Here is a 17,055-nt window from a genome sequence, read left to right on the forward strand (position 1 = left end):
GCATGTGGCAGGGTTGATTGATTTATAAACTCCAGGGAGCCTAGCTGATGCCCATACCAGATGGACCACCACACATCTGGTGGGGGGTGGCCCCTGCAGGGTTCTAGTCTAATCACAGGCCTGGAGCTGGGAGGAGGCTTCGGGAGAGATCTGACCATGCTTTGTCACATAATTTTGTATTCCTGGGTCTGAGACCTCCCCTAGGTCCTGCCTGAAAGGTGTTGTGCTGCCATGGAAATTGTTTTGAAAATCACTGATGTACTCTGGATGGTTTCAGGGTTCTTGAATGAAAGGTATAATCATAAAAAAAAAAAAAAAAAGAATGTGCTTGTTTTGCAAAGCGTAGTACATAATAATATTTTCCACTGCTGCAGCTCCAAGTTCCATTCACCTCTCAGTGCCAGCTGGGTAAACTTCCAAGCCCTTTTAAAAGGTTGGCCAACGAGACTTGTCGGAACCAACACTTCCGCTCCCCTGCTGTATTGTTAAAAATAGTTTCCATTGCTTCCCAGGCCGGACCTGGCTCCAGATGTCAGGAGAACCTGATTCATGCTCAGCCCGAGCCCGGTTGGCAGGCAGACCATTGCTTTCTGGCTGGAAAAATGTGAATGGCTGCAGCTACTCTGTACTTGCCTGAGCTTTTTCAAAAAGTGCTGAGAGCTGCTGGCCTAGATTGCCTCCTTCCTCGAAAACCCTGGGACCCTTCCAGGCAGGACCAACTGGGGAAAGTGGGCAAGTTACAGAGAAAGGAACTACATGCAAAGTCTTTGGCACTGAGCTTCAAGATTGCTACTCTAGCCTGATTGGTGGCTAATTTCATTCATAAAGTAAGCCAAGTACTATGAAGGTGGCTTTAAAAAGAAAAACAAAAGCAATTCCTAGAAGCTGCTTTTTCATAGAGGCTTCCTGTACATTCATCATAGAAGATGTGTGGGTGTGGTTGTGGGTGTGGGTGGGTGTGGATATGTGTTTTAAAGGTGGCTGAGGTGATTTGCTAAAGGAAAATTTGGGAGCCAAACAAGAACAAAAATATGTGTGAGAACCTATTAGACTAGTCATTATGGAGATATATATTTAAACCAAGTGTATGTATTTATGGATATATTTCTTTTTATTTATTTTTGAAATTAAAAAAATTATTTATCTATGGCTGCACTGGCTTTCTCAACTTGCAGCGAGTGGGGCTACTCTTCTTCGTGGTGCTCGGGCTTCTCATTGCGGTAGCTTCTCTCTTGTTGTGGAGCATGGGCTGTAGAGCACATGGGCTTCACTAGCTGTGGATCTAGGGCTCTAGAGCAAGAACTCAGTAGTTGTGGCTCACGGGCTTAGTTGTTCCATGGCACATGGAATCTTTCTGGACCAGAGATGGAACCTGTGTCTCCTGCATTGGCAGGTGGATTCTTTACCACGGAGCCACCAGGGAAGTCTGCATTTCTTTTTAAAGAGGACATTTCTGCATAGTGTATACTCATCTGTGAGGTCTAGACACTATGAGAACATGATCATAGGTATGTTCTCTGGACAAGCCTCTGCAGCCTAATGAGTGGCCCAGCCTTGAGAGAGTGTCAAGGTGGCTGATGTTTCATGCTGTTCACTAGCGCCAACACATTTAATTTTTTTCCTGCAGACTCAGAAGTCAAAAACCTCCTTTCAGATGATAACTCAGAAGGCCTGACTTTGTTGGATTTGTTGAGCTTTACCTATCAAGTCGCCCGAGGAATGGAGTTTTTGGCTTCAAAAAATGTAAGTGTGTTCAGACAACAGAGACCTCTTTAGACCCAGGCCTTGCTCTGGGTGAGGTGAGCATGGAAGGAGAGTTGTGGAGGAGCCAGTTGCCACGTTGCTTCTCGATACCCCTTCCCAGAAGGTGAGTGGGCCCTCCGGCAGGATCAGGTGTCCACTTTTCTCCAGAGCTTTCTCCCTCTTGGAAGGCACTGGGTTGAAAGCCTGGGCGGGGTGAGCTCTGGGGGCCAGGACAGCCTTCCTGAGGTGTCCGGGCACCTCCAAGAGTCCCTGTTAAGTGGCCAGTCTTGCAGGGGGCGTGCTATCCAGTGGCAGGTGGATTGACCCCCATCCTGTCTTCCCTTTGTGTGCAGTGTGTCCATCGGGACCTGGCGGCTCGCAACGTCCTCCTGGCGCAAGGGAAAATCGTGAAGATCTGTGACTTTGGCCTGGCCAGAGACATCATGCATGATTCGAACTACGTGTCCAAAGGCAGTGTACGTGCCCCTAGCTCATTTGGCATGCTTGCCCTCCCTTACTTGAATCTTTGAAAGCAGATGTTGCTTCTAGCCATTCACAGCCTGGACTTTTAACATGGAGTCCATGACATTCATGAATGGGGTCCAGGGGTCAGTAGGCAAACCACAAGCTCTGCAGACAGACTGCCTGGGTGTGAGCACCGGCTCGGCATCTACTAGCGTAGGCACTCGGGGCAAGTGTCTTGGCTATTCTGTACCGTGGTTTCCCTAACTGTATCGGGGGAGTGTTATCAGTACCTATCTTCTGACTTGCCGTGGAGCATTAGATCAGTGGATTTGTGTAAAATGCTGAGGACAGTGCCTGGCACTTACAAAGAAGGAAAGTGTTAGCTATTAATATGTAAATTGTGCATTCATTTCCAAGGAGCACACCTTTGGAGATTATCAAATTTTCAGATGGTGTCTGTGACCCTGAAATGTTAAAGCCATTTGAGTTAATACATTTTAGAGGCACAATTTCCTTAAAGATAGTCATTCTGTTCTACATTTGAACCTTCTTCCCATTGTTGCTTACAGTTCAAAAATGTAATTGGCTCTCAGTTCACTGGGTCTGTTCTTAATTTTGTTCCTACGAACACCTGAAAATAGGGGACAGGTCCACTTAAGGCTCATACCTTTGGGATAAAAATTCAGGATTAAATATCTTTGGATGTTACTCCTTGGGAGGGCATAAGAGACAAGAGTGAGCACCCATCATTCATAAGATATGTATATAGAGCACCTAGTGCTATAGAAGGTGCCAGGCACTCTTCTAGTCCTGGGAGTACAGATGCTCATGCAGAGTGAAGTTCCTGGCGCAAGTTGTTATTAGCTCCAAGAGAAGCCCTTCCTATTTTTGCTGCTGTAGATTATTGCTGCACATGCTGGGTTTAATGTCCTTCCCCTTCCCTGCAGACCTTTCTCCCCGTGAAGTGGATGGCTCCTGAGAGCATCTTTGACAACCTGTACACCACGCTGAGTGACGTCTGGTCCTATGGCATCCTGCTCTGGGAGATCTTTTCCCTTGGTATGGGCCTAATAGCTCCGCTTGTTTGGGTTGTTCTGGACAACACTGGAAGGAAAACGCTGTGTTTTTCAAGCTTTGGGATGTAAATAATGTTAAAATACCTGGTGTTAGTCAAGTGAATGTAGCTGATTAACACGTTGTGCATTTACGATGGCTAGTGTGTGTCCAAGCGGTCTGAGAACGGGTCTTGGGGGGCTGAGCCCTTGCTCCTGGCCTTTGCCTCCCTCTTTCCTTTGGGTTACATCAGAGGAACTTTCTCCTGATGGAGATGCACCTGATGACATCCACTCACCAGTCGCTTCTTCACCTTGGACTTTGGGTTAAGTGGGTTCACCAGGAGAGAGTCCCCCTCCCTGACTCCCATCACTCATGGTGATGGATATGCAGAAAAGCAGTGCAGTGAGGGAAAGGGGATGGGGACTCCCTTCCTGGTCATCATTCTGGAGGGGAGAAACCTCCCAGTCAGTCAGGCACTAGGTACTGAACAACACAGCTGTCCCGTGCTACCAGTTAAGGGCCTTATAAGGGGATGACTGATGACCCTGACCTTGGACAGTTCAGCTGGGGAGATAAAACTTACACATTTAGTGATAATCTATGTGGTCCTGATTTTAAGTTGAAATAGAAGCCCAGGGAAAAGAGAAAGGAGTCCTGGAGTAGTTTTAGAAGGAGATTAAACTTGACCTGGACTTGGCCGGTAAAGTGTGAAATGTTTCATGAACCCACTATTGTCCTGATGTGATAGTAAAGGACTTTTCCTGCTTGTTGCCTTTTTCTATTTTGGTTCATCCCTCCATGGATGTCACTGTGGTTCATCCCAGGGTGTGGCTTAACTGAGAGTCTCATATTCTGTTAAAAGCAGAGAATTAGCTAGACATCCCAAGACTTCTGCCTTAATTATTTGGACATTTCTGATGAAAATGACTTTTTTGGCCTCAGTGATTCAGAATTTCTCTGGATTTCTATTTTGCTTTGTATTCATAGACCCAGTACTCAGAAACGTTGAAGAACACTTCTGTGCTTTTTCTAGATGTGTAGAATTTTTGCTAGGGTTCTAGACTTGATCAACCTAGAAGTCTTGGTTAAATTTTTTTTTAATGATTTATAGGTTACATTTACTTTAGAAATAGGGTTATAAATGAAATACATACGCAATAACTTAAAGAGTTGTTAAATGAATCCATGAATACATGAATGCTTGTCTCTAATCACAGCAAAGTTGAAAGTAGGCATTCTCTTTCAGTTCCTGCTAACTTTTAAAAACATTTTGCATAGAATTCCTTTGAGTAATAGCGGTTCATTTTGGCTTCCCTAGATAGACCTGAATTGCTTACAACATTTCCTTAAAGTAGCTCAGCCTTGTGGTTTGTTAGGGAGGGTGGACTATTAAGTGGTGTGATGCAAACAAGGCTTTGGTGTGTCCCTCTATGTCTGTTTGGACTTTCCCTTTTGGTTAAATTTAAGATTTGGGCAGGGCTGTGAAATCAAGCAGATGGTAACACTAGATTTCCTTGAAAGAACCGATACTTCAAAGTGGGGATCCCCAAACGTTTTCTAGAGGTGCTGTATCACCCCAGGTGTTTCAACAGTGTACCACATACTTGTCAACCCTGGTTGTCTTCTTCCTGGCCTCTCAGGTGGCACACCCTACCCTGGCATGATGGTGGACTCTACATTCTACAATAAGATCAAGAGTGGATACCGGATGGCCAAGCCTGACCATGCCACCAGTGAAGTGTGAGCCTCTCCCCATCCTGTGGGCCTGTGTTCATGCCCGATGGGTCTGTGGGGGTGCGGGTGCCCTGATCATCCTCTCCGTGCCCACTCTGAGTCCTGTGCTTCTCCAGCTACGAGATCATGGTGAAGTGCTGGAACAGTGAGCCGGAGAAGAGACCCTCCTTTTACCACCTGAGTGAAATTGTGGAGAATCTGCTGCCTGGACAATATAAAAAGGTTTGTCTGGGCCTCTTAAGATGGGTGGGTGGCAAGGGATGGACAAGGGGAGGAGACAACAGCTGGTTATGTGAGCGAGCAGTATTGTTTTAATGGAACACTTTCAATGGAGGAAAAAGATTGTGTGATCCAGTGGCTGCGGCTTCATGCAGTGCTCCCCAGGCCCTTGGTAGCAGTGATGAATGAAAACCCTCCCCTTCCTGCACGGCTCCCATTCATCCTAAGTGTGCAACACCTGTAAGCACTTTATTCTCCAGATGTTTTAGTATCTGAAGCTACTGTGCAGTTAGAAGTCTCAGGGCATCCACAGCCATTAAATCGCTAATTTGAATGCACTTAAATCCATGCAAAATTGGCTTTTGCCAGCTGACTGGAAGGAACAACCTCAGCTGTTATCTGTGGTTCCAGCTGGTTTTTTGTGGAATAGGAAGCATTGTTCAAAGGAACAAATGTAATTTCATGGAACCAAGCAGGATATGATAATAAATGAAGCAACTTTCTGCTGAGATGCTGAGAAGGAAACCCAGGCACAATTTCTTAGATTCAGATTAGTTGCCATGTAGACTTTCCATACTTACTGCTTCTCTTCCTTCTTCTCAAGGAAGAGCCGTGTGAGCTGAACTGGAAGTTAAATACTTTTGTTTATTGATTATCTCACTGCCCATTACAATTGCCTTAAGTGAGGCAGCAGGAACGCAGAAGGAAGGAAGGAGATTAACCATAGGAAAGTCAAAGACACTCTGGTTGGTGAAGATGCATTGATGGGAACAGACTGGAGCGCTTGTTTATGGAACCTTTTTAGATCAATGGTCCCTAACTTTTTAATTAGATTTCTTCAGTGTATAGGGATCAAGAAAGTTTCAGGTATGTTGCTCCCAGGGGAAGCCCTAGTCAACTCTTATGGGAACCCATCAAAGCCCAAGAGAGACTATCTGATGGGGACCAGAAGGTTCGATGCTAACTCCAGAGAAGGGAATGTGTATGGGGACACAGTAGTAGCTCCAGACTTGCAGAATGGGTTCCTGGTATCTCAAGACTTACCAGCAGGAGATCTCTGGCAATGGTGGCCCTTTCTTCATGTTCCATATCTCTGGGGACAGTTGACATCTGATTCTCCTTCAGTGGTCCAAACCCCACATCTGTGAGGTTGTTTGAAAGCACAGTTAAACAATAGTAAGTTCTGAGTGGCTGTATTAATTTGCAGTTCTGTCAATAACCCTTGAGTAACTGTGAAATCAATGTTTGCAGAGTTATGAAAAGATCCACCTGGACTTTCTGAAGAGTGACCATCCCGCTGTGGCACGCATGCGCGTGGACTCCGACAACGCCTACATTGGCGTCACCTACAAAAATGAGGAAGACAAGCTGAAGGACTGGGAGGGTGGCCTCGACGAGCAGAGGCTGAGTGCAGATAGCGGCTACATCATCCCTCTGCCCGACATCGACCCTGTTCCTGAGGAGGAAGACCTGGGCAAGAGGAACAGACACAGGTAGGAGCTCCCAATGCCAGCTTCCGCTGACACCCTAAGGGAAGGAGCCATTGCCCCCAGGAAGCCCTCCCAGTGGTCTGGTCAGTCTGTTTTGGGGGAGCCAGTGGCAGAACCCCAAGGGGTCTGTGAGTTTTGAAAATGTTTCCCAGATGATTCTTGAAAAATGTTTTGTTCTTTTAAATTTACTCAAGTGTAGTTGACTTACAATATTTATTAGTGTCAGGGTACAACATAGTGATTCAATATTTTTATAGATTACATGCTATATGAAGTTAGTATATTGACTGTATTCCCTGTGCTGTCCATTGTATCCCTGTGACTTATGTATTTTATAACTGGGAGTTGGTACCTCCTAATCCTGTTCACCTACTTTGCCCCTCCCCCCACCCCTCTCCCCTCTGGTAGCCGCCAGTTTGTTCTCTGTATCAGTGAGTCTATTTCTGTTTCATTTGTTCTGTTTTTTAGATTCTGTATACAAGTGAAAATATATGGTGTTTGTCTCTGTCTGATTTATTTCACTAAGCAAAATACCTTCCAGCTCTATTTGTTTTGCTGCATATGGCAAGATTTCACTCTTATGGCTGAGTCATGTTTCATTGTGTGTATTTATATGTACTGTATCTTCTTTATCTGTTCATCTGTTGATGGGCATTTAGCTTACTTTCATATCATGACTATCATAAATAATGCTCTTATGAACATTGAGGTGCATGTCTTTTTGAATGAGTGTTTTCATTTTCTTTGGATACATACCCAGAAGTGGAATTTCTGGACTATATGGTAGTTTTGGGGGGCTTCCTTGGTGGCGCTAGTGGTAAAGAATCCACCTGCCAGTGCAGGAGACATAAGAGACATGAGTTCAATCCCTGGGTCAGGAAGATCCCCTAAAGGAGGGCATGGCAACCCACCCTAGTATTCTTGCCTGGAGAATCCCATGGACAGAGGAGTCTGGTGGGCTACAGTCCATAGGGTTGTAGAGTCAGACATAACTGGAGTGACTCAGCACACACCTAAGAGTTCTATTTTTAATTTTTTGAGGAACCTCCATAATGTTTTCCATAGTGGCTGTATTAATTTACATTCCCACCAACAGTGTACTGCTAGGGTTCTCTTTTTCCCATATCCTTGCCAGGCTTATTATTTTTTGTCTTTTTAATGATAGCCATTCTGACAGGCATGAGGTGAGAGCTCGTGGTTTTGATGTGCATTCCTCTGATTAGTGATGTGGACCATCTTTTCATGTGCTTGTTGGCCATCTGTATGCCTTTGAAAAGATCCCTATTCAGGTTCTGGGTCTATTTTTTAATTGTACTGTGTTTTTGATGTTGAGTTGTATGAGTTCTTTATTTATTTTGGTTATTAATCCCTTATCAGACATATTTTTTGCAAATATCTTCTTTTATTCAGTAGGTTGCCTTTTTATTTTATTGATGGTTTCCTTTGCTATGCAAAAGGTTTTCAGTTTGATCAAGTCCCGTTTTTTAATTTTGTTTTTGTTGCTTTTGGCTGAGGAGACAGATCCAAAAAAATATTGTTAAGACCAATGTCGGCCTATATTTGCCCCCTTGAGCTGGTGGAGGTATAGGACAGGGAGGAACGTGCTTCCCTGATGGAGAACCTTTGACCTAAATCCTCAGGTAATTTGATCAAACTGACACAGCAGTTGTGATTATTGAAGTAATATAAGCCTCTCTTGCTGGTTTCTTTATTAGTCACTGGAACTGAGGAACAAGTGGAGAGACTGGTTGTTCTGGGCTATCTGATGCTGTGTCAGTGGTTCTTAATCCTAGTTGCATACTGGGACCACCTGGGGAGATTTGAAAACTACTGCTATACAAGCCTCGCCTGGACCAACATATTGTAATCTCAGTGAGGCCCAAGTACTCTCTGGCTGATTTGTGTTTTTTTTCCTGTCTAACTTTGTATTATGGAAAATTTCTAACATGCATGATTCAAGTAAAGTCGGGAACTGTGAGCTGCCCATCACTCAACTTCAACATTTTTGAACTCATGACCAGTCTGCTTGTATAACTTCCATAGCCGTACCTACTCCATCACTTCCCTCTAGATTGTTTTAAAGCAGATCCTAGACATCATATCATTCCATCCGTAATATTTCAGCATATATCTAAAAAAAATAAGGGCTCTGTTTTTTAAAATAACTATAGTTATTAGAGACAGCTCCAGTACCATCATATCACCCCTCCAAATTGGCAGTAAATAGTGAAGAGCATCAGATATTCAGTCTGTGTTCAAATTCCCTTGATTCTCACAAATATTGTTTTACATTTAGTTTGTCCTATTCAAGACCCAAATAAGAGTCACACAACACATTGCCATTGGTTGATAGAGCTATATACATTCGTCCTGCCTCTTTTTGCCCCCTTGAATATTATTTGTGTAAAAACCAGAGCATTTGCCTGAAGAGTTCCCACTCCCACATTCAGAATTTTTCTGCTTGCTTTACTGTGTGTGTTTTATCATATGCTTCTGTCTCCTATATTTGTTGTAATTTGGTAGTGGTCTAGAGGCTTGATCTGACTCAGTAGATTTTTGCCAAGTGTCCTGCAAAGGTGGTGCTGTGTACAGGAGGTACATACTGTATGGCTGTCTCTCTTTTGGGGACAATAGCCCATTGGTGATTGTACCTAGACCTATTCATTCATTACCAAAGTGATACTAATGCACAGCCGTGACCAGAACCACTGGTTCACATGGTCCAGATGGAGGGGCCATGCTCTAATTCCTTTCTCTCTTTCCATAACCCTTGGACAGAGGCAGGAGAAGGTGGTGATATTGGCCCTTGGATCAAAGTCCAAGTTGCTTATGAGTTTCTCTCTTTCTCTCTATTCCCTTCTTCATTCAGGATATTTCTGTCTCTTCCACATTCAGTTGACTACATAAAAATATTTAAGCAGAAGCACATAGCATCGGAGAAGGCAATGGCATCCTACTCCAGTACTCTTGCTTGGAAAATCCCATGGATGGAGGAGCCTGGAAGGCTGCAGTCCATGGGGTTGCTAAGAGTCAGACACGACTGAGCGACTTCACTTTCACCTTTCACTTTCATGCATTGGAGAAGGAAATGGCAACCCACTCCGGTGTTCTTGCCTGGAGAATCCCATGGATGGCGGAGCCTGGCGGGCTGCCGTCTGTGGGGTCGCACAGAGTCGGACACGAATGAAGCGACTTAGCAGCAGCACATAGCATTATTATTTTGGAAGCTTACAATTGTGAGTTCTTAACCAATTTAGATGTAAGATATAGACAACCTTGTTTATTTGTATGCACCAGGTAATTTTAAAAGTATAAAATTATTTTTGTTTTTGACACATGAGATTTGGAGATGGGGGGAAAATGGCCTATCAGACTTACCTTTCTGTTTATCCTCTGCTTAGAACAATTTTTAAATGTGTTTGTATTCCTTTAGCAAGCAGTGCTTCTCCAAATTTTGGGTAGCTTTTGTTGAATTTCATGGGGATAGAAAGGAGGGTCTTGGAGCACTTTACCCCAGATCTGTCATCTATTTGGTTACACTGAGTTTGAGGGATCTGAATAGTTCAACTATAAAAAAGGGTTCTGCTTCTAAACAAAGTTAGAAACTTGCATTGGGATAAATAACATTAGAAAGATGCCAGGAACTGTCCTGGGGCGGGGGCGGGGCGGGGGGGTGTACACAAAGCTGGACTTAAGAATTTAGCACCTATTCCTATTGGTCTTCTTTGAATCACACAAAGTATGTCCCAAATGACTGCACTGGGTCAGTGAGACCAGTCCTGACAGGTGGGCTGAGATGGTGAATATCTTAGTTTGGGCTGCCATAACACAGTACCACAGACGAAGGGGCTTGAACAACAGGAATTTATTTCTCCCGCTCTTGGAGGCTAGAATTTCAAAATCAAGGTGTTTGCAGGTTTGGTTTTTCCTGAAGCCTCTCTCCTCGGCTTGCACATGGCCACCTTATCACTGTCTTCACAAGGGCTTTTCCTGTGTGTGCATCTCTGGTGTCTCTTCGTCTTTTTAAGACACCAATCCTACCGGGCTAGAGTCCCATCCTTATGACTTCATTTAGCTTTAAGTATCTCCATAAAGGCTTTGTCTCCACATATGGTCACATTTGAGGGTTGGGACTTCAACATAGGAATTTGGCAGGATACAATTCAACCTGTAAAAGCTGGGATGCTCTCTGTGTAGGCAGGCAGGAGTGAGCATGGTGGTCTTGTGGAAGTCCTTCCCCAGGCACAGGAGGCTTGGCCTTGGTTGGTGAGTGAGCCTGAGGAAGACAGGGCCTTGCTTCAAAGGACTTGGGGGTGCTAGGTCAGAGCCTATCAGGAGCCAGGCCCTACAAGGTGGATATTGTGACTCAGGAATCAGAAATAAATGCAGTCATCAGCATCAGGACCACCCTGAAGCCCAGTGAGCAGCAAGGATGATGTGGTGCTCAGTCTCAGTAGAAGAATGTGCCCGCACTCCAGCCACTGGCTGAGGTCCCAGGAACTGGGTCTGGTTTCCTGCGGGGAGAGGCTGCCAGGACTGGATAGTTATTAAGACCAGCCAAGGGGACTGGGGTTCACAGTGAGGTTCTAGAACCAAGGTGGGAGTGGGGGTGGGAGGATGAAGTACAGACTGGGAACTGAGCTAAAGCTCAGTCTTGAGGAAGGGCCCGTGTTGGGGTTTGTGAAGGGGAACCTCAGTCCAGTAGCGCCGTCGGTTCTAAGAACTCTCTGGGCCACAGGGGCCCGGGGGTAGAGGGCAACAGGCCGTTTCCTGTGGGCTTCTATTGGCCAGTCTTAGTTCTCTGCTTGGAAACTGATATGAAAAGGAGGGGAGAGAGAATGAGGGTCCAGCCTGGCCTGTCAGGCAGGAAACAGTGGAAAGGGTCGAGAGCCCCGGTTTGGTGTGCGTATGGGAGACTCCATCCTGTGGTGTGGCTGCCCAGCCAGTGGTAGGGCTTTTGTAACGTGTGGAGTGCGGTGCTATATAGCCCCACCATGAGGAGGGGAAGCCACAGTCCTGCCTGTCAGCAGACGAAAATCTGCTAGAGCTAAGTGAACGTGTCAGTTGCTCAGTTGTGTCCGACTCTTTGTGGCCCCATGGACTGTGGCCCGCCAGGTTCCTCTGTTCATGGGATTGTCCAGGCAAGAATACTGGAGTGAGTTGCCATTCCCTTCTCTAGGGTATCTTCCTGACCCAGGGACTGAACCCAGGTCTCCTGAATTGCAGGCAGATTCTTTACCTCCTGAGCCACCAGGAAAGCCCACTTGAAGCTAAAAGAGATACATAAAAATTTAGCAATACAAGGCAGGATACCGATAAGATAGTAAGAGTTCAGAGAAGGCAAGGCGCCAGGTGACAGTGACAGTCTGGAGGCCCTAAAGAATATTTTCTAAAAGTTTTGTGAAAAATTTTAAATATCCATAAAAATTGAAAGATTATTTCTACCACTTAGATTTAGCTGTTGTTAACATTTTATCACATTTGCTTTACATATATATGATATGTATACATACATGTGGGCTTCCTCAATGGCTCAGTGGTAAAGTGCAGTGCAGGAGACACAAGAAATGTGGGTTCAATTTTTTTTTAAATATTTATTTATTTATTTACGGCTGTGCTGAGTCTTCACTGCTACGTGCAGGCTTTCTCCAGTTTCAGGGAGCGTGGGGCACTCTGTAGTTGAGGAGCATAGGCTTCTCACTGCAGTGGCCTCTCCTTGTGGCGGAGAACAGGCTCTAGGGTGCTCGGGCTTTGGTAGGTGAGGCACACGGGCTCAGCTGCCCCACAGCATATGGGATCCTCCTGGACCTGGGATCGAACCAGTGTCTCCTGCCTTGCAAGGCAAGCTCTCAACCACTGGACCACCAGGGAAGCCCCCAGGTTCAGTTCTTGAGTTGGAAAGATCTCCTGGAGAAAGAAATGGCAATCTGCTGCAGTGTTCTTGGCTGGGGTATCCCATAGACAGAGGAGCCTGGTGGGCTGCAGTCCATGCGGTTGCATATGTGTGTGTGTGTGCATTCAGTCACTGAGTCGTGTGCGACTCATGCTTTCTGACTCTAAAACTCCCCTCTCAGATGCTCCTCTAGTAAGTAAAGAGCCTTCACCTGGACTCAAGGGGGTTGGATGTATGAGGAGGACATTCCTGGGTCATGGGCTGAGATCCTGAGATCACAGTTTGGACATTCAGGAGGTTGCAGGGCTAGTAAGTGACTAACTCAGCTGAACTTTGCCCGATTTCATCCCTCTGCTTTTTCTTCCCCAGGCCTTTTGCTCAGGCAGTGCTTGTTTTCTCTTCCACTGGAGTTGAGTAGGGAGAGTAGAAACGGTCACAGCTTGTTAGCAACTCGGAAGATTTGGCAGAAGAGAAGGGAAGTTGAAATGACCATGTAGCCCACTGCAGTGGTGGGGGCTGCTTCTGGCTTGGTGGAAGAATCATGCCTGGCTGAGCAGCCTGGATTTGAAAGCCAAAGGATGTCACAGGAAGAGTTCCTTTGCCTTTGGGAGGCCACCTTGGAACCACCACTGTATTCTAGTTGGTCTGATCATGATTTTTCCTATTCTTTTCCTCTTCCAGCTCACAGACCTCTGAAGAGAGTGCCATTGAGACAGGTTCCAGCAGTTCTACGTTCATCAAGAGAGAGGATGAGACCATCGAGGACATCGACATGATGGACGACATTGGCATAGACTCCTCGGATCTGGTGGAGGACAGCTTCCTGTAACTGGCAGATTCGGGGAGGGGGCGGGACTTCCACTCCTGGACCCACCTTGGATCCTTTTAAGAAAACCACTTTATTGCAATGCAAAGTTTGAGAGGAGGACTTGGATGGTGTGTAAAGAGAAGTTCCCAGCCAATGGCCTCTGGGAGCCTTCTAAAGATGAATGATTGGGATATTTTGAAATGAACTTTTTTGGCGTTGCCTCTGGCAGTGTTTCAGTAGCATCTCATTGGTGTGTGAAGTTTGGAGGTAGATGGACAAGGAAATCATGGGCCATGGAAGATGGACTTTGTGTTTCAAGGGCATTGGTGAGATTCCAACGGACACAACTTTTACTGCAACAAAACTCCAGCATTGTAATTATGTAAATAACTCTAACCAAGGATGTGTTTTGATTTGTATTAACTTCTCTGGACTTCTGGAGAGACCACTCAGTCCATCCATGTACTTCCTGCTTGAAACCTGGTATCAGCTGCTGTTGAACTTTCTTGTGAAGTACATGCAAAACCACTTTTGAACCTTAAAAGGTACTGGTACTATAGCATTTTGCTTTTTTTTTTTTTTTTTTAGTGTTGAGGAGATAAAGAATAATTAACCAACTTTGTTTATTAGATTTGGGTCATTTATAAGCCCAACAACTCATATTGTAATCTACGTTTATAATAATACTACTGTTATCAGTAATTCTAAATGTGTAATATGTAACATGTTTTCCCTACAGAAAAAGCACAATTTAAAAAAAATCCTTACTAAATAGGTGACAAGTCTGACAGTTTTTGACGTTCTATTAAATAACATGTTTCTCTATAAAATATGGTTATAGCTTTAGTGGAGGAAATTTAGTTGAACAAAATAAAAGTAGTGTCTTCTGAAGTCAGAGTTTTTAACTGTACTGAGTAGGTTCCCTAATCCATTGTACTAAAAACAATTAACTGCCCTTTAAAGTAATGAGATTTGAAATAAATAAATAAAACCCCTAGATCCTAAGGTCCTCAATATTAAGGCAGGAGTCTGTGCCTAACATGACTTCTCATGTTATTGTCCAGTGGAAAAGGTATTTATCAGCAAAAAGACTGGATTTGCAGAGGTTTGTTCATGCCTTGTGATAATTCTGGTGCATCTCAACACATGTATATATTTTTCATTTTGTGAATTTTTCAGGAAAAATTCAGAAGGATGCCCTGAACTGGAGCTCCCTTCCTTTGTCTCTTACCCTCAGGAGAAACAGTTTGAAAGTCTGAGACAGTAAAGGCATTGTTCAGTGAAGGTGCTGTGTGCCTTAGCCCGGACCCTTGGTCACCATTTGTAACTGGCAACCAGAATTACCAGATTCTACACCCCCATCCCAGAGATTCTGAATTGTCAGTTCTAGGGGAGCAGAGACCTGTGTTTTTATAAACATCCTGGCTGTTCTGCTCAGCCAGATCTGGGGAACACCGGCATAGATGACAGGAAGTTGCCATGGGAAGAAATAATTTGAAATTAGGAACTGGACTAGAGATCAAACATGTAAGAAGCCTACTATTTAAATCTTTGCCTTTGGGTCAGTGACATTTAATGCCACATATCTAGTAATTGCTACCCTTAATTTTACTTTCCAGTCCTTGCTGAGACTCAGCAAGCCAAATCTTGGTTTGGCATATCTTCTCCCTGCTTAGGGGGAACTGAACTCTCTTCCCACCAACTTCCCCTCAAAAGGCATGTACAAAAATGATGCAATTCAGTGTACCAAGTCTCTGTATGATCAAGTCAATATTTTGGTGAAATTTTTTTTTTTAAGTGTTACTGATATTTCGGGGTTAGATGGGAGGACAAATCGTCACATCCATCCAAACTGTCAAACTGGTCATCATGGGTTCATCAGCATTCTTTGCGATACCACTTAATTGCTGACACCCTATGAATGAAACATGGACTGTGATTACCGCAATCACTGTGTGCGCTCCTGGCAGGTGATGCTTTGGGAGATGTAGAAGCAATAACAAGGTACTTGACTACCTACTGGTGTAATCTCAATGCAAGCCCCACCTTTTTCACGGTAAGCGTGAAGACTGAGCCAGATTGGCCGATTAAAAAACAAAACCTGATGAGGTTCTGTAGAGCCACTTAGACTTGAAATACATTCGTGTTTCTAGAATCACAGCTCAAGCACTCCGCTGATCACTCCCTTTCCTCTTCCTCAAACAGCCTCCTTTTATTGGTGCTTTGCATTTTGATGTCCTCTGAATCTTGCATGATATCATGGGGCTGGATGAAAATTCTCAGACCAGCAGGTTCTAGTCCTAATGAATGCTCTCACCTTAGTTTTTACATGGCAGCATTTTTTTTTCTTAAGTAATGTTTTCAGTGTATCACAGATTTGTTTCCTTTTTGGCCTCCTGCAAAGACCCCAGATGAAAATTTGTCAATCCTTCCTGCTCTCTATTTTTATGAAGACAATCAAAGTTGGCCTGAGAAACACAATTTGTGATTTTTAAAAAAAATGATTGATGATGTCCTTAAAATGTGGTCTGCCAATCTGTACAAAATGGTCCTATTTTTGTGAAGAGGGACGTGAGATAAAGTGATGTTATACATCAATATGTATATATGTATTTCTATATAGACTTGGAGAATACTGCCAAAACATTTATGACAAGCTGTATCACTGCCTTTGTTTATATTTTTTTAACTGTGATATTCCCCACAGGCACATTAACTGTTGCACTTTTGAATGTCCAAAATTTATATTTTAGAAATAATAAAGAGAAAAATACCTAAACGTTCCCAAAACAGTGGTGTGGTGAATGTTCAAGAACTAACTCGGTAGGAAGGGTCTACCAATACAATTGTATTACAAATGCCCCTGTTCATTGTTTTTGTTTTAAAACATGTAAATGAAGATCTTTATATTTCAATAAATGAGATATATATAATTTAAAGTTATGCTAAGGTTTTAGCATTTTTGTCTTTAGTTTAACAGTATAAATGAAAGCAATCCTGTTTAATTTACTTTCTCAGTGACATCGCAATAGGACTCTGTATTATGGTTTTAGTGAAATTAGTAGAAAAGTGTAAACATTATTTGAGTTAGCTCTCAGACCCAGCGTTTAACTTAAAGTTGACTGGCCCTTGGCTCATCTTTGACCTTGTCTTGTGTTTGTTATAGAAGCATTGTAGCATTTTGTGCATTTTTGCCTGTACATGGGATACGGGACTGCATTGACTCTGGACACCATTCAAACACTGTAGACGTGCATAAAATAAAAGATTAAAGTCTTTTTTGACCATATCTACTTCCCTGTCCCTTCCCCATTTCTCAGAGGCAGAATTGTAGTTTTGTGTGTCTTCTTTTATCCTTTCAGTTCCCTTTTTGTGTATCTGCTTATATACATACACATGTACCCATCTGCTTTATATTTTACCTAAATGGGATTGTACTTTACATAATGCTTTGTAATGTGTTTTATTCTTTTTCCTTCTTTTTTTTTTTAATACCTTTCATTTTTTAAAACAGCATTTTAAAATTCATAGCAAAATTGAGCAGGAGTACAGATTTCCTTCATACTCCCTCCCCCAACACATGCTTGACTTAGCTTCCCCCACCGCTATCCTCCCCCACAGAGTGGCACCTTTGTTACAATTGATGA

The 17,055-nt window shown here is 43.8% G+C and overlaps 1 protein-coding gene across 4 annotated transcripts in view; it reads left to right on the top strand.

Annotated features, from left to right (window-relative positions):
* The window catches only part of PDGFRA (platelet derived growth factor receptor alpha), a 47,898-nt gene extending 31,201 nt beyond the window's left edge, over positions 1 to 16,697 (top strand). For all 4 annotated transcript variants that reach the window (XM_027544497.1, XM_027544498.1, XM_027544499.1 and 1 more), the window contains exons 17-23: positions 1,628 to 1,743; positions 2,097 to 2,219; positions 3,156 to 3,267; positions 4,905 to 5,004; positions 5,115 to 5,220; positions 6,469 to 6,710; positions 13,282 to 16,697. In XM_027544497.1, the coding sequence (XP_027400298.1) occupies positions 1,628 to 1,743; positions 2,097 to 2,219; positions 3,156 to 3,267; positions 4,905 to 5,004; positions 5,115 to 5,220; positions 6,469 to 6,710; positions 13,282 to 13,429 (947 nt within the window). In that variant the 3' untranslated portion in view covers positions 13,430 to 16,697. The remainder of the gene's footprint in view (positions 1 to 1,627; positions 1,744 to 2,096; positions 2,220 to 3,155; positions 3,268 to 4,904; positions 5,005 to 5,114; positions 5,221 to 6,468; positions 6,711 to 13,281) is intronic.
* The last annotated feature ends 358 nt before the right edge of the window (positions 16,698 to 17,055 follow it).

This window comes from Bos indicus x Bos taurus, chromosome 6, assembly GCF_003369695.1.
Source record: "Bos indicus x Bos taurus breed Angus x Brahman F1 hybrid chromosome 6, Bos_hybrid_MaternalHap_v2.0, whole genome shotgun sequence".
Taxonomy (NCBI): domain Eukaryota; kingdom Metazoa; phylum Chordata; class Mammalia; order Artiodactyla; family Bovidae; genus Bos; species Bos indicus x Bos taurus.